This window comes from Xyrauchen texanus, chromosome 20, assembly GCF_025860055.1.
Source record: "Xyrauchen texanus isolate HMW12.3.18 chromosome 20, RBS_HiC_50CHRs, whole genome shotgun sequence".
NCBI classification, from domain to species: domain Eukaryota; kingdom Metazoa; phylum Chordata; class Actinopteri; order Cypriniformes; family Catostomidae; genus Xyrauchen; species Xyrauchen texanus.
In genome coordinates this window covers 5,135,136-5,158,115 of record NC_068295.1, presented here as the reverse complement: position 1 = coordinate 5,158,115, position 22,980 = coordinate 5,135,136, and the positions used below count along the sequence as shown (strand labels likewise).

General features: G+C 39.1%; 1 protein-coding gene across 4 annotated transcripts in view; it reads left to right on the top strand.

The window, feature by feature from the left end:
* Positions 1-7,786: 7,786 nt before the first annotated feature.
* The window catches only part of LOC127660528 (collagen alpha-6(VI) chain), a 51,121-nt gene continuing 35,927 nt past the window's right edge, over positions 7,787-22,980 (top strand). For all 4 annotated transcript variants that reach the window (XM_052150832.1, XM_052150831.1, XM_052150830.1 and 1 more), the window contains exons 1-8: positions 7,787-7,809; positions 10,426-10,520; positions 10,629-11,237; positions 11,983-12,555; positions 14,255-14,824; positions 16,031-16,648; positions 20,440-21,009; positions 22,028-22,579. In XM_052150832.1, the coding sequence (XP_052006792.1) occupies positions 10,445-10,520; positions 10,629-11,237; positions 11,983-12,555; positions 14,255-14,824; positions 16,031-16,648; positions 20,440-21,009; positions 22,028-22,579 (3,568 nt within the window). In that variant the 5' untranslated portion in view covers positions 7,787-7,809; positions 10,426-10,444. The remainder of the gene's footprint in view (positions 7,810-10,425; positions 10,521-10,628; positions 11,238-11,982; positions 12,556-14,254; positions 14,825-16,030; positions 16,649-20,439; positions 21,010-22,027; positions 22,580-22,980) is intronic.

Sequence of the window (22,980 nt, the reverse complement as noted above, 5' to 3'; positions counted from 1 at the left end):
TGTAGCCTTCATTAAAATCTATATTTGACACCAATTTATCCAAGTGCTGACTTCTCAACACTAAGCTGTGGTTAACTCGATCTCTCTGATAGTGTGCAGTTCACACACTGAAGCTGATAGTGACTATCATGACATTGAACTGAACTTCAGTGGTTCCTCTGAAAAACCGCATGTAAAGACAGCTCACCTAAAACTCTAAAAAGTGTCACAAGCGTCAGCTCTGTAGCAGGTCAGAGAGGCCACAGTCTTTATACTATGGAGTGGTTGTGGCGTAGTGGGCTAAAGCACTAAACTGTTAAGCAGAAGGTTGTCGGTTCGATCCCCACAGCCACCACCATTGTGTCCTTGAGCAAGACACTTAACTCCAGGTTGCTCTGGGGGGATTGTCCCTGTAATAAGTGCACTATAAGTCGCTTTGGATAAATCCACCAATGGTGGTGGCTGTGGGGATCGAACCAGCAACCTTCTGCTTAACAGTTATGTGCTTTCTGTGTGATTTTCATTAGATTCAGGTATTGTGCACCAAACTGAACAACTAGTTGTAGTGACGCCACACTCCTATGGACACTAACAACTCTTCCGAATTGTTGAGCTTGAAAATCACAAAACAGAGGTGCATGTCTTGACTATTGTTGGGGAAGCTACATTGAAACTTCCCAAGCTACAAACGACTCATAAGTAGTCTGCCCTTTTTAAAAAGTAGCTACACTACAAGTGACTAATAAAAAGTACATAACTCCAATAAAGCTTTTAAAGGAAGAAATGTGTTTAAGTAAAATAAATGATTCTCTCAAATAAATTAGACTTCTCAATGCTACATAAGCTAATTGGTGAATCATTTACAGTATATGAACCATCAGAACGAACCGATAGGACTTCCCAACCCTACTACAACTATAGTCATTACTATGTACTAATCCTAACCTTAACCCATATTAAGTTCATGTAGCTACCTAATATTACTCAGTACTTTCTTGTGCACTGTAAGTACACTGAAAGTATACTGTCAAATAAAGTGCAACCCTGATTTCTTCACCGTGCTGTGTTTTGCCAGATTTTGGATAAGCAGGTAAGAATGTTGATAAAGGTGCGTACATGCAGAGCTGATAAAGGAAAGCAGTTTAAGGCATTAACATGACCTTTCATGTTGTTGGCTTATTAGGCGTCTTAAATACATTGCGTAACTTAAGGCATTTGCTGAATAACTTTTGATAATGGTGAACTGACTGACCATTCTAAAACACTGTTTTCCAAGTCAAAACATCTGAACCTGAGTCAACTAAAACAGATGAATAAAGCTGTAGATATAAACAATGATGCTCCAATGCATGCTTCAGACTTATCATTGTTTATAATCTTCCTTGCATATATTACAATCTAGGAATGTGACTATGTTGCATTGTTCAGGATCTGTGTATACAGACTGCATTAAACAAGACCATTTTCAAAAGTTTGTTTAGAAAAGCATTGGAGATCTGAAGCCAGAAGGCTGTCTTGTGGGCTTGCTGATGGACCACAGGCAGACTGTAGGAAATGTCCACAGTTACAGGTGCTGTCTGGAACCGAGTCCACATACACAGGCATCCCACGAACTTGTGATAGTTTTATCTGCGTTATTTATAGCTTTAAGGATAGTTCACCCAAAAATGAAAATTCAGTCCGATCTCAAAGTCTGACGTCTAAGCTGGAAAAAAAACACAATAAATGCATAATAAATGTATTATATACAACTCATGTGCTATATTCCAAGTCATCTGACTCCATACATAAACTTTGTCAGAGGTATAGACTGATATATTAACTGACCATTTGCACTTTCAGATTCAATTCAATTTCAGTTGCATTCAGATTCAAATATGACACCTATAGATTACATTTACATTACATGTATGCATTTGGCTGACTCTTTTATCCAAAGCGACTTACAGTGCATTTATTACAGGGACAATCCCCCCGGAGCAACCTGGAGTTAAGTGCCTTGCTCAAGGACACAATGGTGGTGGCTGTGGGTATCGAACCAGCAACCTTCTGATTACCAGTTCAGCGCTTTAGCCCACTACACCACCACCACTCCAGATGTGCCATGTGTACCATCATTGACGGCATTGGTTCCCATTCTTGTGTTGTAACTCAACATCATGTAATCGTTTTTCAGTGAATAACAACTTAAAAAAAAAAAAAAGGCTCCAGAAAACTAAAAGTAATAACAAATAACAACTAGATGGGTACATTTCCTGAAGAAAATGTGAGTGGTGCTTGCCGTGGCGAAACTCGTCAAACAGCATGCTGTAACTCGAAAAGAACAAAAATCACGGTCGTAAATAAATCAACCCGGAATTCTGTACGATTTTCTGGTGCAGAAATATGTGATTTGTTACTCGGTTGCTAGGGTAAGGCTGTGTGGTTGCTATGCAGTTACCAAGGTAATACAATACGCGGCTCCTTTCCATCCCGAGCGAAATAAGTCAACCCGGAAGTCTCTACGTTTTTCCGATGCAGAGATATGTGATTTGTTACTCTGTTGCTAGGGTAACCCCATGTGGTTGATAGGCAGTTACATTTACATTTACATTTATTCATTTGGCAGACGCTTTTATCCAAAGCGACTTACAAAAGAGGAAGAACATCAGCGAATCATCTTAGGGAGACAGTGGTACAAAAAGTGCCATATTACAAAGTTTCACTATCATCATAATGGTATACAAAACAGATTTAAGTGCAACAAGAAATGTAAATATATATATATATATATATATATATATATATATATTTTTTTTTTTTTACCGGTTAAGTGCTTTTGGAAAAGATGTGTTTTTAGCCGCTTTTTGAAGATAGAGAGTGAGTTAGCTTCCGGATTGAGTTGGGAAGGTCATTCCACCACCGTGGTATGATGAAACTGAAAGTGCGGGAAAGTGTTTTGGTGCCTCTTTGTTTTGGTACGACAAGGCGACGTTCCTTAGCCGACCGCAGGCTTCTGGTGGGAACGTAGCTCTGCATAAATGTTTTAAGGTATGCTGGAGCAGACCCAGTGACTGTTTTATATGCCAGCATCAGGGCCTTGAATTTAAAACGGGCATGAACCGGCAGCCAGTGGAGAGAGACAAAGAGTGGTGTAACGTGTGCTCTCTTAGGTTCATTAAAGACCGACGTGCTGCTGCATTCTGGATCATTTGGAGAGGTCTAATAGCACATGAAGGAAGGCCTGCAATGAGAGCGTTACAGTAGTCCAGTCTAGTTATGACAAGGGACTGAACGAGCAGTTGTGTGGCATGTACAGAGAGGAAGGGTCTTATCTTCCTGATATTGTAGAGTGTAAATCTACAAGATCTTGCAGTTTTTGAAATGTGGTCTGTGAAATTTAGCTCATCATCAATGGTTACCCCTAGATTTCTGACCGTTTTGGAAGGCGAAACTGTAGTTGGACCCAGCTGCACGGTGATGTTGTGTTCAACAGCAGGGTTGGCTGGAAAGACAAGGAGTTCTGTCTTGGCAGGGTTGAGTTGAAGGTGGTGTTCCTTCATCCAGGCCGAGATGTCTGCCAGACAGGCAGCGATTCGAACGGTCACTGTGGTGTCGCTGGGCTGGAAAGACAAGTAGAGTTGCATGTCATCAGCGTAGCAGTGGTAAGAGAAACCATGTGACTGGATGATGGGTCCCAGTGATGTTGTGTATATGGAGAAGAGAAGTGGCCCAAGCACTGATCCCTGAGGTACCCCAGTAAGTAACTGGTGTGGCTTGGATACTTCCCTCCATGCTACCTCAAAAGGACCTTTCTGAGAGATAAGAGTTGAACCAGTCAAGCACAGTTCCAGTGATACCCAGTTTAGAGAGGGTGGAGAGTAGGATCTGATGGTTGACTGTGTCAAAGGCAGCAGAAAGGTCCAGCAAAATCAGAACGGATGATCTCGATTCAGCTCTCGCCAGTCTCAGCGACTTCGATGACAGACAGCAGGGCAGTCTCAGTGGAGTGTCCACTTTTGAAGCCCGACTGATTGTCATCCAGCAGCTTGTTCTGTGAGAGATAGGCGGAGATCTGATTGAAAACTGCCCTTTCAAGTGTTTTTGCCATGAATGGGATGAGAGAGACTGGTCTGTAGTGTTCTATCTGTGTGGGGTTAAGTGCAGGTTTTTTCAGCAGTGGGGTTACTCGAGCCTGCTTAAATGTAGTGGGAAAAGTGCCTGCAAGAAGGGATGTGTTAATTATGTGTGTAAGTGCCGGTAGGATGGACGGAGAGATGGCCTGGAGAAGGTGTGATGGAATGGGGTCAAGGGAACAGGTTGTGGGGTGGTTGGAGAGGAGGAGTTTAGAGACCTCAGTGTCAGTTAAAGGAGAGAACATAGGGAAAGAAGGGTTGCATACAGGAGCCAGGTGTTTGACAGGATGTGGTGCTGTGAATGTATTGCTGATGGCTGTAACCTTATCAGTAAAAAATGTGGCGAATATATCTGCTGTCAGTGATGTGTCAGGTGGTGGAGGGGAGGGCAGAGAAGTGTGTTAAATGTTCTAAACAAGCTACGAAGTGTCTGTGGTGCTGTTGATTTTGGTCTGGTAATATGAAGTTTTTGCAGTTTTAACGTTATTTGAAAATGTTGCGAGCAGAAGCTGATATTTACCTAGATCAGCTGGATCTTTAGATTTCAGCCATCTCCTCTCAGCTGCCCTGAGAACAGTCCGATGTTCACGAAGGATGTCAGACAGCCAGGGGCTGGGTGGTGTAGTCCGTGCTGGTCTAGAGGAGAGAGGACAGATGTTGTCTAGACAGGTTGTTAAAGTAGAGCTAAGTGTGTCTGTGGCAGTGTTCACATCAAGCATGGAAAATACATTTATTGTGGGAAGAGAGACAGAGACATCAGTGGAAAGGCGAGAGGGTGAGAGGGAACGGAGGTTACGGCTGAAAGGAAACCAAAGGTGGGGTCGGTTTTACAATGGATGGGAGAATCATGTTGAATTGAACAAAGTAGTGATCAGAAACATGTAAAGGTGTAACAAGAATATTAGAGGTGGTACAGTTACGTGTAAAAATGAGGTCCAGCTGGTTGCCCGACCTGTGAGTTGCTGTGGTGTGTAGTTTTTCCAAGTCAAATGAGGCCAGAAGAGTATTCAGTTCAATGGCCTGGGGTTTCTCCTGGTGTATGTTGAAATCACCAAGAACCACAAGTGGCCTGCCATCCTCTGGCAAGGAGGACAGCAGGACATCCAATTCCTCAAGAAAGCTTGTCAGCTGACCTGGGGGGCGATAGATGACAACAACATGTATTTTTGTGGGTTGCATTGTAGTAATGGCATGGAATTCAAAAGATGTATTGTTACATAGTGAAGCATGTGGTGAAAAAGTCCAGTTATTATGAATGAGCAAACCTGTTCCCCCACCCCTACCAGTATGTCGAGGGGTGTGGGAGAAGGAGAAGTTGTTAGAGAGAGCAGCAGGTGTTGCTGTATCCTCAGGACGTATCCATGTCTGTCAGTGCCAGGATGCTGAGGGTGGACTGCGTGGCGAAAGCCGGAATGAAGGCAGCTTTGTTCACAGCAGACTGGCAGTTCCAGAGTCCCACTGAGAACGAGAGTGGAGCAGGTGTTGAAGTGCAAAGCGGCCGTGGGTTGTGTGGGTTGCGCTTTGTCTTGCATCTGTATCTTGTGAACGGTCTACAACAGATAACAGGGATGTGCTTGAAGGCATGTGTTATTAGTGAACTAGACATGTTAGTATGTATGTATAAGTAAAATAATAAAAGAGATAGAATAGAAAAATACTTAAGTGCTTTGGTGAGTGGAGCCTTGTCGGTGTCCTTGCTCGGTGGACTCGCACAGGTAGACTCGCTGGTCTTTACCCAAGGAGGGCTTCACACGAGGGCCACCACTTCGCTGCCGCTCAAGCGCCAGCATTAAGTCCAATAAATAACAACTTTTACGAGCCGCTCAGTGGAAAAAAGCAGCCACGCCTTAATGCTACTTATCACAACAAAGCTAGTCACGTGGTCTCCCGAAACCGAAACTCAGGGTTGCGCGGGAACAAACGCAACTTCTGTACAGCGCAAATAAATTATGCTGCACTTAGCAATAAATAATACTCTGAAACCAGTGAAGCACTGTTTGCAGACACTAAAACGACAAAAGTTTTACACACACACACAGGATAACCAACCCGAAGTCTAAGCAAATCTAGCAACGAATCCTACGTGACAAGTTTAAACAAGTTTAGCAATTCTATCAGCTGAATACTATGGGACAAGTCAACACAAATATAGCAGCGACACACACCAAACACACGCCTAAGCTGACCAGCGTTAAAGACAGTAAACAAACAGCACCTGATCTAGCAATGAATACCACTATAACAACGTTAAAAACAATGAAATAAACACACTTACATACAACTGCAGACTCCTGTAGATAGATCGCTTCTCCTATAAGTATACCGTAGTGATACTTATGAAGTGTCCTTGCCATCCTGATTGGAATAAATCAACCCAGAAGTCTCTCTGATTTTCTGGTGCAGAGATATAGTTGTAGCTAAACGGTTGCTAGGGTACTCTGTTTAGTTGCTAGGGAGTGGCTTGGCAGCTGCCAATCGTGAAACTTCAAAGGCTGCTTGTCAGTATGAGTGATATAAACCAACTCCCATGCCTCTGTGACATTCAGAATCGAAGATATGCCTCTATGGATTTTGGTTGCTAAGGTGCTCGACAATGGTTGCTAGGGAGGGGCTAGGAAGTGTTGAGGTGATTCATGATTGGCTGTTTGCTGCCCCGACTCAAACGAGACCACCCTTGTGTTTCTATGACGCTTCTATCCGGAGATATCCCTTTGATGTCTTTCATTAGAAGTCTATGGGACTTGTTGCTAAGGTGCTTTAAATTGTTGTTAGGGCGTGGCTTGATAGCTTCACAATGATCCCGAGAGACTGATTGGTCGTCTGAGTAAAATGAGCCCACCCCCTTGTCTCTACGACACTGTGATCCAGAGCTATGTTCAATACAAAATCCCTATTTCATGGTCCGTCCTACACCATTGTAAGTCAATGGGGGCAACTTTGGGCTGCTCCTGCCCCCCAAGGTTGCAACTTTTACCCCATATTACCCCATACAGAGCCTGCCAGCCTCTTCAAATGTAGCAAATCACACGTTTCTGCGAAATCCTCGCTCGGAGCTGTGATGCGTCAAAGTTTCTCGCAATGTTAAGTCTATGGGATTTTGCGGCCGCTTTTTTGCCCCTGGGGCAAATACCGTACCCCCGATAGCACACGTGTCCTCAATAGGCCGTTCGATTTGATACCTCATTCGTGGGTCTATGCCAAACGGTGCGGGACGAGTTAGGTGCCGAACTTTTGTACGGAGATATAAAAATAAAAATAAAAATAATAAGTATGTGAGATTACAATAGTGATGCTTTGCAAGCACCACTAATAATATATATTTTTAAGTGAACTGGTTCCTATTTCATTATTTTAAATGTATTGACATTAATGTAAAATATAATTGGTGAAATAATAGCTTGAAAAAAGCAACTGGAGACACAAAGCTTTAAACATTTGCAATAATGCACAAGTGGAACATGAACATTGTATTTGAGCTTTCAATGGGGAAGGCAAACATATGATAAATCTGTCATGCGTGTGTGTATGTTTATGTATATGTATATGTATATGTATATGTGTAAGTCTTAGGAGTCTTCTTTTCCTAATATGGAAGTTTTTACAATGAACGTCTTGAGGATCCTGCTATTGAGGAGTGGCTTCATAAGTCTCATTAAACAGCTTCAGATTTGTATTTTTCAATCATCCGGCTGGACTCGTCGCTTCTGTGCTGTGTGTAAGTTTACCTCCTTTCTCTGTTCATTTCTAATACTGAGAGCAGATCTCCTCTATCTACATGCACAATCTTTTCGAAGAGACCATCTGGATCATTACTATGATTCAGAGTGCTCCTAAATTCCAATAAAAAAAACAAGATTGTAGAGATGACTTAAATTGTTGTTAAGGATGCTTACAGAAATGATAACCTACGATTTTATTTTAATGTTTGTTTGGTAAAGAAAAGTGCAAATATAGTGCATCATTCTACACTCAAAAACATATTTTAGCCTATTTCTAAGATGTATCCATTTCAATTTAATAACAAATTTCCATCTAATTGAATTGCATAATCTTTAACAAAATAAAATGTAAAAATCTTTAAAAAATGCACGTTGTATTAATTGCATTTTCTTCAAGACTATTCAATTACATTTTTATGGAAATGTGTTATTAAATTGAAATGGATACATCTTAAATATAGGCTAAAATATGTTTTTGAGTGTCTGTTATAGAGTGGAAAATATATGTTATGGTTGATATCTTATGCATCAGTTCATTCATCACTTATTCGGATTGTTTTTTCAGGGTCATTAATATTTTAAAACCCATTTTTGCGGGTTCAGATCTTCAACCTCTCATGTGCATTAGCTACTTCAGATCTGCGGCCCGACCAAATTAAAAACATGTTGGTGCACACAATTTTAAAGCCCATTTGAGCTGAACCTCCCAAGGTGCCTGCTTTTTTCAATTATTGTTATTGGCTTGAGATGAATGTGAATTTTGAGTATATATATATATATCCATGCTCTGCTGGATGCCAATCTGGTCAGTATCTGCTGGGCTGCAGATTCATCCCAAACTAATATTTTCCTTAACTGTAGTCAGATTTAAGATGAATTCCAACACTTAAGGAAGTCCACAGACATCAGCCCTTAACAGGAGAAACCCCATACACTCTCATATAAACATACCACATGGAGATGTTTTAGTTCAACCTTGTTATGTTTGCCTGAAAGACATTACGTACATACAATACATACATTGGTCCAGAAAGTATTTGGACACTGTAGTCACACAGTTATAACGTAATTACTGAATTATAAATCTTATGCCTTCTTCAGGTGCACTTTTTTGTCCAAACAGAAACTGTTTATGTGTGTGCAATAATTGGCCGAACGGCCAGTAAACAGCATCATATATCTTGTTACTCAATGTGTTTCCAGTGTAGCCTTACTAACCCTAATGAACCAAAACATAAAAATATATCCTTTATTCAGCACAGCTTTGCACATAAGCTAATATGGTTTAACTGCCCTCATATACAGGGACATCACATTTTATATACATTGACTTTATATATTTATATATACATTTATTCCAGAAGTTCATGCAGTTATCCGTCTATTTACAGCCAACCAAACAACCTTAGCCAAACGTAAACATTTATGAATGTCTTTGCATTATATATATATATATATATATATATCCAAGTGGCTTTAATTTCAAAGACAGCACAAGCACACTTTTCAAGCCAAACATTTAAAAAAATAAGTTTGCTCAGCATGATAAAACAATAGATATGCTGTTTAAAATGATGTATTATGACACTTTCTGCTATGTCAACAATAGTGGAACATGTCCATAGTTAGGCCTAATATGATGAGCTACACCTGTGGTTACTCTGCTAAGACATCTGTGAGAACATGAGGGAACCACTATACAATAAAAATGAGATTAAAGAAATAATCCGGGTTCAGTACAAGTTCAGCTCAATTGACAGCATTTGTGGCATAATATTAATTACCACAAACATTTATTTTGACTTACCCTTATTTTTCTAAAAAACAAAAAATCTTGGTTACAGTGTGGCAATGGAAGTGAATGGGGCCAATCTATAAACGTTTAAATACTCACTATTTCAAAAGTATAGTCACAGAATGTAAACAGTATGTGGTTTTATATGATTTTAGTGTTATAAAATCACTTATTAACCATTCTGTGTACAGTTAAAGCCAAGTTTACAACTTTGTTGCCATGATGATGTAGTCAACAAACACTTAAACCCTAAAATTACTGTAAAAACGCTGATACTATCAGCTTTACAGCTCACAAAATGCACAAATTGTAACAGAAGAATTAATGCAAGTGCTTTTATAAATGACAGTGCTTCACATTTCTGCATTTAAACCCTCTAAAACATTTTTTAAATGTTTTTTTTTTTATTTTATTTTTTTTAAAGAAAATTATTTTTTGATGTAATCAACGATATGTCACAAATGCTGTCTATTGAGCTTAACTGGTATTAAACCCGGAATATTTCTTTAATTTCAAAAATGGCTCCGAAAAGTTAGCTCTGAGAAAAGTTGAATTTTTTCAGACATTTTAATTAATGTGACCAAAAATAAACAAATAATTTACATGATACTTATTTTTATCATGTTTATAGACCCAGTAACATACACAAAATCAGCGGATCTCATTTCACAGCCTGACAAAATGAAAAAAATTACACTCTTTTAGTGTATAAAGATCTTTTATATTATTATTTACAAAACGTCTTCTTTGACTTTCAGATTTACTACTTAATATATATAAAATGTCTTTCTTTAACCTTTTTGTTTACTTCTTTCAGAGCACAAAGAGCTCCAAGGATGGAGAAGGAATGGGGTTTACTTGGTTTTCTTTTTCTTTCATTATGTTTTCTTGTCACCGATTGCCAAAAATTTGGTAGGGGCCACATTTACTTGCACACATCGGACAGATGATATTATTCAGTACATTTACATTCAGTTGGTAATATTGTCTACTAAAAGTATTGATTTTCTTATTTTTCAGTCTGCACACAGGAGGCAATGGCTGACATTGTATTCCTGGTGGACGGCTCTGAAAGCATTGGCTTGAAAAACTTCCAGCAAATCAAAAAATTCCTCTCCTCGCTAGTACAGAACTTTGAAGTTGCTCCTGATAAAGTCCAGATCGGTCTGGTGCAGTACACTGACACACCTCGTACTGAGTTTTTCCTCAAAAGATATCAGAACAAAGAGGACATTCTCAACAACATCCAGAAGCTGAATTATAAAACTGGCGGGACATACACAGGCGAGGGTTTGGAGTTCTTGCTGAAACAACACTTTGTTGAGGAGGCAGGAAGTCGAGCTCAGCACAGTATTCCACAGATTGCCATTGTTATCACAGATGGTAACTCTGAAGATGAAGTTGAGGCACATGCTCAGGAGCTGAAGCAAAGGGGAATCAAAATGTACGCCATAGGAATCAAAGACGCAGATGAGACCTTACTGAGACAGATTGCAAGCGAGCCGTATGATCAGCATGTCTACAGCGTAGAAGACTTCGCAGCTCTGCAGGGAATCTCTCAGAGTATTATCCATGAAATATGCACCATTGTAGAGGATGCACAAAAAGTGGTCAGCTTGGCAACAAAAGGTAGCATATAATACATTGAAAAGGTGTCAGTCATGAAATTTAGCAGTACAATGCTTGTCTGGTGCACAATTTTGCTAGAAATTATATATATTATCTCAGAAACCCTGCATATGGCACTTTTCCACTACACGTTACGGACTCGCCTTAATTTTCTGAGCTTGCATTTCCACTGCAGTTTAGTGCCCCTCAAAGCGGGTGGGATTATAGGCTGATCGTCATAGTTGCGCCGCCTCTACTGCCGTGACATCATCTTATCTAGCCGTGTGCGGCCAACAGCTGAGACACTTCCTGAGAGACTTTATGGTTTTGTGCACAGCCATTTCTTTTTTTCACAATTCGAAAGTCGCGTGAACAAATGATACTGTAATCGCTGTTGCTAACTTTAAAACTAGCGGGTTGATGTCACATGTTGGAAATCCAGTGACGCTGATAGTGACGATTCTCCATGACCAATCAGTGATCTGCACGATTTTGACGTCACATTTTGTATCGGCTCGGCTCGCTTGGAACCTCGACCGAGGTGATACTCAAAAAAGTTAGGTACCAGGTACTATCCACAGTGGAAAACCCCAAAAAAGCAAGCAGAGTCGAGTTGAGTCGAGTTGTACCGTGCAGTGGAAAAGCCCCATTAGAGAGCAAAGGTCTTCATTCTTAATTTTCTTAAATGGATAGTTCACCAAAAAAAAAAAATACTATGTCATTAAAAATGTAACTATTTGTCACAAAACTAATACATATGTCTTAGGCTGCTACGAGACTGCTCAGGCAGACATTGTGCTCCTTGTCGACTCATCTAGTAGCATTGGAGACAAAGACTTTGAAGAAATGAGGAAGTTCCTTCGTGCATTTGTTGACAGATTGAACCTTAAAACGGGCAAGGTGAGAGTTGGACTTGCCCAGTTCAGTGACAAACCATACCAAGAGTTCCTGCTTGGTGAATATTCAGATAAGCAAGACCTGCACCAGAAGTTGGATAATCTCATCTACCGTCATGGAGGAACCAGAACTGGTCAGGCTCTGACTTTCATACGTGAAAAATACTTCAGACTGGCCAGGACGACTGTCCCTCATATTGCCATCATCATCACAGATGGGGAATCAAATGATGATGTTGAGGAACCTGCACAGAAACTACGAAACCAGGGAGTTAAAATCTTTACCATTAGGGTCGGGAAGGGCAACCTTGAAAAATTGCGCACCATTGCTAACATCCCACATGAGGAGTTCTTATTTAGTATTAAGAGTTATCAAGAACTACGAGGTTTAGAAGAGAGTCTACGCAACAAAGTATGCTTTACCATGGATGACCAATTACTAGGTAATTGATTTGATTTGGTTCTATGTTGGTGTATCCACTTTTGTCTGAACTCTGATTTGTATTTTCTGTGCTACACAGATTGTTGAGTACAGTATAACAACCCTGAATACAAATTGTGATGGTGATTTCACAAATGATGACCAAGTAGGACATGTTCCTGGATCAACATCCTTTTTGGTCCTGGAACAACATTCCAATCAACCTATCAGATTTTTGGGATAGAAAAGTGATTTGCATTAGGGTCAGGTTTTGAGCTGGGGTAAGGGGATTGTTCAACATTATTATCAACCTAGAATCAATTTTCTCACATTTCATGGTAGTTCATGGTTAGGGATGGGGTTAGGGATAGGTTAGGAATAAATTTTATTTTTTTGACAGAAATTTTGTTCTATCAGAAAAGACTATATAAAAAAAAGGATTATTGAGATTAATAAGAACATAGGAATGCTTATATCTTTGGCGTAAGCCCTGTCGAATGGTTTATAGCAGTGATTCTTGGACCAAAACTGGTGATGATGGGGTGGAGGGGGTGAAAACAATGGAAGTAAGCAAATATGAGAAAAACCTGAGAGGCCTTATAAAGCGGAGGCTGTGTTGTGATTGGATGAGATGCCTGGTAGAATGAATCCCAAGAGCTTCTTGCTAGAACTATGCTTACATTTTCATTTCCAGGACCAATAAATTATGCTTATGCAGAAACATGTCTGTCTTGGCAAAATCACAACAACCAGAAATAACTTTACTGTACATGAACAACTCAAATGTTGAATCTACGAATCTTATCCAGGGATTTAGTGCAGGTAATTATATGAAAATTAATGCCTTTAAATTAACACAATTAATTATGCCACTGATCTTTATGTAAATTTCATTATACTATCAGAGCAATTCAAAGCTCAGTCTGCCACAGATGCGCTTTAGCTCTTAAAGACAGCCGGACCGAACAGGGAACTCGAGAGTGTTTTTCAAAGTTTAAAACTACATTTAACTTGGCACATCATCCTAAATACACAGTGCATGGGAATAACATGTGAGATGCTCAAAGTTCCTGACAGACCCATGAGTACATATACCAACAATTACAAATAGAGCAGAGGGATGTTGGCCAATAATAGGGTTATGTTCAATGATATGGGAATAAAACAAACAATATTTTGACTTTTAAAGACACTTTTTTTATATGGCGGGAGATCCAAACCAGCAGTAAAGCTATTTGGAGCCACTAACCTAACCCTTTCCCCTACCTTAACTGTGAGTGGAAGTGACCGCCCCTTTTGTAGTTGGCGCAACCCCTTTTGGACTAACCCCACCCCTTCTGGACTAACCCCACCCTCTTTTGTGGATTCAGCCCCATTTGGAGGTCTCTGGCCTGCAGCTATACCTACTGGAATATATGCATATGATGTAATGTGTTTGAACTATAATATTTATTATATCTAATATTTATAATTATATTCTAAAAACCTTTATTTCAGGGCCTTTCAGCATAAATACTGATATAATGTTATATAATATTGATTCAGTTAATTAATAGGCACATCATGTTATTAATTCGATGAAAAATTGTAATCGATTGACAGCCCTAATCGTATCATACTTTGATCCTATGCCAAACTCAAATCCACTGTAGCATAGAAACAGTCATATAATATAATTTGTTTTGATTAGATAAAATAAATCTTGTTTCCTTTCTCTTCAGCTTTTGTTCCCAAATTTGCTGATCTCTTCATACTGGTTGATAGTTCAGCATCTAGACCAGAGACACAAACACTAAAGAATTTTCTCTATAAATTGGTCAACCAGCTGAAGGTGGGAAATAATGCCATTCGTGTTGGCCTGGCTCAGTTCAGCGAAAATGTCAAGGAGGAATTCCTCTTCAATACCAATAAGAACAAGACTGAGATTCTGACATCCATTCGCAACCTCCAGTTGAGGCCTACGGGGCAGCGTAGAATTGGCAATGCAATTGAATATGCTCACACTAATTTCTTCAACACTAATGCGGGAAGTCGTATCTCCGAAGGCTTTAAGCAGATCCTGTTAGTCATCGCAGCAGGAGAATCTGCAGATGGTGTTGTCCAAGCAGCCCGTAAAATCAAAAATGATCCTGTGACAGTCTTTTCGGTTGCCTTGGGAAAAGCTGAAGCAGACGAGATGGATTACATCTCTAGTCAAACACACAGCTACAAGTTAGTTGGTAACGCGGTGCAAGTGCAACAGAAAATCAAGGCTGCCATTGAAGCAACGAAAGACCTTACAGTCACAACAGGTAAGTGCATAATCAAGGTAACTTTCAAGAATTTATACAGTAAGTCCTTGGTAGATTGTAAATAGTAAATTAAATTGGCTTGACAAAATAATCTATAGCAAGAGCAGCATTATGACATTATTATGTACATAAAATAATTACACTACAACACTAGATCATTTGGTGCAGACTTGAGACATCTGAGTTTGGTTTATTTTGTTGGTGAGATAGTAGCTTTCCAAAACTTTGCCTTCTCCTGAAATTTGACCTAGTGCTAAAGAGCTGTTAGTACTCATACTGATTATTCAAGCCTACTGCAGTTCAGTGCTATTTAATCATGAAAAGAAATCTGCAGAGGCAGGGGGTGTAGAGTGGATTCAATCTCTGGTTTGGATGATGCACTCAAGCAAAGAGTAAAAACAGCCTTAAAGCTGAAGTGGGATTGTTTTTATTGTATCTCAGCTTAATAAGCAGAGACTACTCTTACTTATATAAGTGAGCTATTCGTAGGTCAATCTTTGGAGAATTTTAAAGAGATGATTCAGGTATCTAATTCACAGTTGTGAGGTGATGCACAGTCCCAGCAGAGTGTGTCAGATCACAGGTAAATGGTCTGCACTTATATAGCGCCTTTGTAACCTTAACAGTATTCAAAGCGCTTTACACTGTGACACATTCACCCATTCATACACATTCATACACCAATGGCGGCAGAGCTGCTATGTAAGGCGCTAACCTGCCATTGGGAGCAACTTGGGGTTCAGTGTCTTGCCCAAGGACACTTCGGCATGTGGAGTCGTGTGGGCCGGGATTCAAACCACCAATCCTACGATTAGTGGCCAACCCGCTCTACCAACGGAGCAACAGCCACCCCAGTAATCTGCTGTATCCTCCAATATAAAACGCATTAATCAGTGATTTAGAGGGCACGTTTGCGCCGTTGCCTGATCTGCCTACTTTAGTGAATCGTGTGCTAAATCATTGCCTACAGCGCACGCAATTATCCGGTGCTTTTACCGGGCGCAACTTATTCTTAGCGAATTCCCTCCACATTTTTTTGCAATTGGTGATGTTAGAAGTGCAGAAATCACACACTTCAGCTTTAAAGACCCTGTTTTTGTATAGTCCTCTTATGAGACCAACTGAAAGAACAAGACAATAAACATGATTGTCTATTATTGGCATGAAAGACAAAAACTTACAAAGGTGCTTATATCTTTTTGACAGAGTGCATGTTGGACGCGGTGGCTGATATTGTGTTCATCGTTGATCAGTCCGGCAGCATCGGATCCAAAAACTTCCAACTTGTGCGCAACTTCCTTGAGAACACCATCAGCGGTCTTGACATGGGCAAGGGAAAAATACAGGTAGCTGTTATTCTCTACAGCAACATCCCTCGAGCTGATGTTTACTTGAACACCTTCAATGATAAGACCGATATCCTGCGCTACATCAGCAGTATGTCATATGGACGTGGTACAACAAACACCGGAGCTGCTCTCAGGTTTGCCAAAGAGCAGGTTTTCACCAAAGCAAGAGGCAGCAGAAGAGATGAACATGTTCAGCAGATAGCTGTTGTTATCACTGATGGAAAGTCCACAGACGATGCAGCAAGTGCGGCAGCAACATTGCGGCGATCTGGCGTCACTGTATACGCGATTGGTATAGCAGACACCAAATTGAATGATTTGAGAGAGATTGCATCCTACCCACACAATAAGTTTGTGTTCAATGTGGAACGCTTTGATAAACTCAATTCACTTGCAAAGATTTTAACCAAAAAAATGTGCAATGATATTGCATACAGAACTATGATTCGAAGTGGATTCGGTGCAGTTAAACAAGGTTTGTAATATGGTTTTACTCACCCTAAAGTTAGGATCTTTTGAACAGTGTTCGGGATGTTATGTAATTACAAAGTAAGTAGGCCTAGGTACTGTAGGTAGCTACTGACTTTCAATGACATTACAGTTGGGTTATACATTTCTAAACAGGGGCATAGGGTGGGCAGCTACCATATAGTGCTATAATTATTATATATTTTTTGTTTTCTGCAGGGAGTGCCCCCGGTAGCCCGGTATGAGCTTAATGAATACTTCTATCAATATATATATATATTATATTTTTTATATGCTCAAATAAGAAGGTCATAATAACCAAAAAAGTTAAATCGCAATATCTTGTGATAATATATGAAATATGAGAGATTTAGAAACAATCTTAGTGGGCTGGTCATGTTTGTAACACAAAATGTGTTAGCACAAAACAAACACGGCACAAGGGTTAAACATAAAGTAATTAGCAATGTGAATTCTCTTTCCATGACATAATGAGTAGTGCAATCTCATAACAATTTTTAGAGAAGTAATTTGCAATCTATCGTGGATTACATAGCACTGGTTTTGAAATACAATTTTTATTGAACAAAACACAAATTAACAAGACATAGCAGCTGACACACACACACACACACACACACACACACACACACACATATAACAAACAAACACAATTATAAGTATATAGATATAGTAGTGTCTACAGGTACTGTGATAAGTTTAAGGACTCGGTTAATTTAATGTCATATAATAGTAATCATTGTAATTAATTTTCTTCTGGTGATGTTGTGGAGAGAGAGAAAAAGAAAGATATAGATTTAAACTAGATGAGTGATAGATAGATATGGAACAATCAGTTATAATAATAATAACAATAATAGTAGTGGTATAATACTAGTAATAATAATTATAACAGTGGTGGACAGTAACGAAGTAAATGTAATTCGTTACTGTACTTAAGTAGCTTTTTTGCGTATCTGTACTTTACTGATGTATTTAAATTTGGGGAGACTTTTACTTTAACTCCACTACATTTCAAAGTCAAATATCGTACTTTTTACTCTACTACATTTTCAAAATCAGTCGTTCCTTTTTATTTTTGAGTGGATAAAAATGTAACTGGTCAAACGAGCCACCAATCACAGTACAGCACGCGCGCTTTGTTTTGAACTTGCCTTGGCGGCATCTACTAAGCGCGAACCAGGGGTGCGTTTCCCAAAAGCATCGTTAGCCAACTATGGTCGCAAGTTCCGTCGTTATCATCATAGTTCAACGAGTCGGTGTTTCCCGAAACCATCGTTCCAACGAACATTCGCAAACAGCATCGCAGAGTTGTGTGGTTGGAACGACAGCTCTCGACCTGTGGTTAGAAGCAGAGTTTCTTGTTATTATAACATGTGGGCTTAATAAATTATTATCTTGAGCCAAATAAGCAAGATGACATTCAGTACAATCAGTATCTTTTATTTAGAAGACATACAAATGTCCTTTATGTCTTTTAGTTTGTCAATAGATTTAAAGCATGTGTGAACGTGCTCTAGTGCGTAAGAACGAGCCTATGATTGAATCTGGAAATAAAGCAAATAACTGAGAAAAATATGAGATAGTCCTCAGATGACATGTCCGTAATTTATAGCAAAACATCTAGCATTAATTCGATCGCAAACAGATTCATTAAAAGTAGTTTTTACTCCACCACATGTGTGACATCATTAACCAACGTGGTTGAACAACCAATTTGAGACAATACGGTTTCGGGAAAAAGTCGTGACTAGCAAGTTGATTTCTTCAACAGTGCATCGTACTACGGTAGTGGAGCAGCAAGTTACGTCGTTGTACGGGAAACGCACCCCAGAGCCGTTAAATATGAGAGTTGCGAACATAGACGGTTGCGACAGTGATCTCGCTGCCGCGCGGTCACGTGATTCGTGTAGCTCTCAATAGTTCCAAACAAATTGCGTTGCCAATGATTTTAAGCGGGGCAGAGAGCAGCAGCTATTATTGCAGCAATTATCGGTAAATATTGACGCATAATGTACATTGCTTATTATGTTGACACTAAAATGACTTGCATATAATAGCATTTTTTTTCTGGGGAGTAGCAGAAACACTGCATTAATACGTTTTTGTATTTAATTTTGGAGGGAAATTGGCTGCTCCCATAACATAGAATATATATATATATATATATATATATATATATATACATATGTATATATATATATATATATATATATATATATATTCTATGTATGTGTGTGTCTGTGTATATATATATATATATATATATATATATATATATATATATATATATATATATATATATATATATATATATATATATATTTAATGGTGTTGTGCAGGTTTATGTGAATGTATCATAACATTAGGATGTTAATAATTATGACCATAGACACTCAAGAAAAATATATACAGTATATACTGTAAATGTATTATACCTTATGGGAACAGTCCCCTTCCCTCCAAAATTAAACACACAAAAAATGTATTCAATTCAAATATATATATATACACATCTAACTAATTCATGTCATTTTATTAATAGACTGGTGTGCCAAGATTGACATTAGTCTTCATGTAGACTGAGTTAAGCAAGAGTCTTGTGACAAATTATAATAGGACATTATGGCCATAAAAAAATCATAGTACTTGGATACTTAAGTACATTTGAAGGCAAATACTTTTGTACTTTTACTCAAGTGAATGTTTAAAGGCAGCACTTCTACTTTTACTTGAGTAATATTTTACCTTGAGTATATTTACTTTAACTCAAGTACATGGTATGTGTACTTCGTCCACCACTGAATTATAATAATAATAAAAACACTAATAGCAGAAGTAGTATTGGTAATAATAATATAATCTCAGCTTTATGAAATTTTAGACTAGTCAATAAAATTATTGCAGATATACGAAACTCTCTAGGTCTGGGAGCCGCTCCACCACCGCCGGCGAGCACATCCAACAGACCCGCCCGACACAAACACCAACCCCAACTCTAATCCCCCCCGCCCCTCCTACCCCGCTACCTGCAAAACCCAATTCTATGTCTTCCGCCATAAAGATACTGGGGCACCACGACAGCCACCTCCAAATCAAGCTCACCTGGTCTGGTTGTGACCTGGCAGATGACCAGAAATCATTGTTTGGTTGATCTTTTTCGATTATAATCTTTGGCTGGAACCGTGGTGTGCACCATTTAGCTCCCCAGCCAGAGACATCACATCCAACCCAGATAGCACTCCGACACAGTCACGTTAATAAGAGAATAAGATAGAATAATATTAATAATAATAAGAGAAGGGGCCGCCGGCAGTTTCGGCAAAGGGAGGGGCCAGGCAAACCAAAAATCGCACAGGTAGTGTCTATGCCGATAAGACGTGCCAACCGAGAGCACTTGAACAGTCGCCAGACCCAGACAGTTAATAAAGTATATAAATTATAAGTGTATAAATTGAATGTTTTTGGAATTGGATTTTATAAGGAGGGAGGATAAATTGTTCTGTAATAATATAAATATCAACTACAACCACTACTACACCATCAACAATAAAAATAATAGCATTAACTATAACAATTACATGCATAATTTACATATATACAGAAAATAAATGAAATATATTATAGCATATAAACCATTATATATTTAAATTACATATGTAGGGCCCCGTAATCTCTTGATGAAATCTCATCCTGTTAAAGTGCATTTCAAAAAACCAATGTCGTATCTCAATACTAAACCAATTTTCTTCATTTTAAACTTTTTCACTCTTGTAGGATGCAGGCTACTGGAAGAAGCTGACATCTACTTCTTGCTTGATGAATCTGGAAGTATATCCTATGATGACTTTGATGATATGAAGAAGTTCATTTCAGAGTTCCTTGAAGTGTTTGAGATTGGGCCGAACAATGTGCGCATTGGTGTGGTGAAGTTTGCAAGCCAGGCAGCTATAGTTTTCAAATTAAACACTTACAGCACAAAACATGATGTTAAAACGGCTGTGGCGGACCTGATTATGTACGGTGGTGGCACAAGGACCGATCTAGGGTTGTACAAAATGATTCCATTGTTCAAAGAAGCTGCAAACACACGTGGGAAGAAAGTTCGTGAGCTGCTGATTGTAATCACAGATGGCAAGTCAGAAGCTGGAAGCACTTCAGTTGATGTACCTGCTGAGGAGCTGAGGAAACAGAATGTCACTATTTATTCTATTGGTGTGAAAAATGCATCAAAGCCGGAGCTGGAATTGATATCGGGGAGCAAAAAAAGAACATTTTTTGTCCAAAACTATGATTTCTTGAAGAACATCAAGGAAGAAATCCTTCAGGAAATATGTTCCTTTGAAGGTGAGAAATATTTGATTGTATTCATGGCCAAATTCTGGTTCCAAGCCAAAGCTTAATTAGGTTTCCTTCTAGAAAAACTAGCTTTACTTTTGTTGGACAACTGAAGTTAAAGGTGTTGTAAGATATTTTAGCCATTCTAGAGTTTCCAGAAGCTGAGCCGTTGGATTAGCCACGCCCCTTTATCCAAAATGCCACACTTCAAAGATAACAAATGAGCTTTATTTCTGCTGTCACAAGCAGAAACGGTTGTCAAAAACAACAGCAGCAAAATTGCGACCTCAACCGACAACTGTTATGAGCAAAATGGCATAAAAATGGCATTATTCCTAAATAATTTGCTGCAACCACAATACGCGCAACATGATTGACAGGCAGAAAGCGACACATTTTGTTTTCTGTTTACAGAGTATAGAGCGGTCAAAGAGACTGGTGAGATATCTCAGGACACTTATTTCATTAATATCTTTCAGGGAGTAGTAAACAATAGGCATACCTTTCCACGAAATAATTGCTTACAACACATTTAAAAAAATAGGTTCACTAAACGTTTGCAGCACTTCTACATGCTGTATTGTAGCGTCAAATCCTTATTCACAAACCACCCGTAATCCAATTTTACCAGGCACCACTATACTGTATATGCGCTGGTTTAACAATGTGCAAGACATTTAAATGTATTATTTGTCATTAATTTCAGAGCAATCATGCCTCCTTTCTATGTCAAATTGGCTTGTTATATAATGTTCCTCATTCATAAATGTCAGTGCTATTTTTCTAATTCTATCATTACTTTACTGAATTAGGTGCACAACACAGAGTACATTCAAATAAACAATGCAATGGCCAGGCACAATTCAATCTTGGTGAATTCCCCCATGAGACTCCCACATATCATTAGTGTGACATGCTGTTAATTACTAACATGAATATCTATGCCTTGAACAAATGCTTACCTATTGTTTCTCACACACGAAATGTTCACTTTATAACCACATAAATAATTTCTTCTCATTTTTAGCTTGTGATGGTCTTTTGGCGGATGTTGTCTTCCTGATCGATGGCTCAGAAGCTGTTAATGCTGAGGACTTTAACAAGATTAAGGAATTGTTGGAGTTTATGGTGGAAAATTTAGCAATTGGTCCAGACAAGGAGCGTGTTGGCGTTGTTCAGTACAGCGTCAATTCAAATGAGGAGTTTTCCTTAAATGCATTTGATGATAAAAAGAGATTACTACAGGAAATTAGAAATATCAGACAGATATATGGGAAAACATACACTGGAAGAGCTCTCACAGAAGTATTGCAGTCTTTCAATGTGAACAAGGGAGGACGCTCCAAAGCTTTAAAATTTTTGATTGTACTTACAAATGGAGAGAGTAAGGATGATGTACAATTCCCTGCTCAAAAACTGAGAGAGAATTCCATCAACATTTTCTCCATTGGTATGGCGTATTCAGACAGATCTCAACTGCTTGACATTGCTGGATCCCATGAAAGGATGTTTGTTGATGAAAACATTGATTCCCTGCATAGTTTAGGCAGTGAGGTCCTTCTCAAGATCTGCAACACTGGTAAGTAAACAACATTTTTATAGGACATCACATTGTATCCCTTCTACATTAGAAAATATGTACACTCACTGAGCACTTTATTAGGTACCCCTTTACATTTACTTATTAATGCGGCAGCTCTGTGGACAAAAACACCTTGTTGATGAGAGAGGTCCACAGAAAATGGCCAGACTGATTCGAGCTGACAGAAAGGCTATAGTAACTCAGATAACCACTCTGTACAATTGCAGTGAGCACAATAGCATCTCAGAATGCACAACACGTTGAACCTCGAGGCAGATGGGCTACAACAGCAGTATACCACATTGGGCTCTTTATTAGGACCAAGGTGTTCCTAAAAAGTGCTCAGTGTGTCCTACGCACACAAAGCAAAGTCTTGGCCTTAAAGCAACATACATATT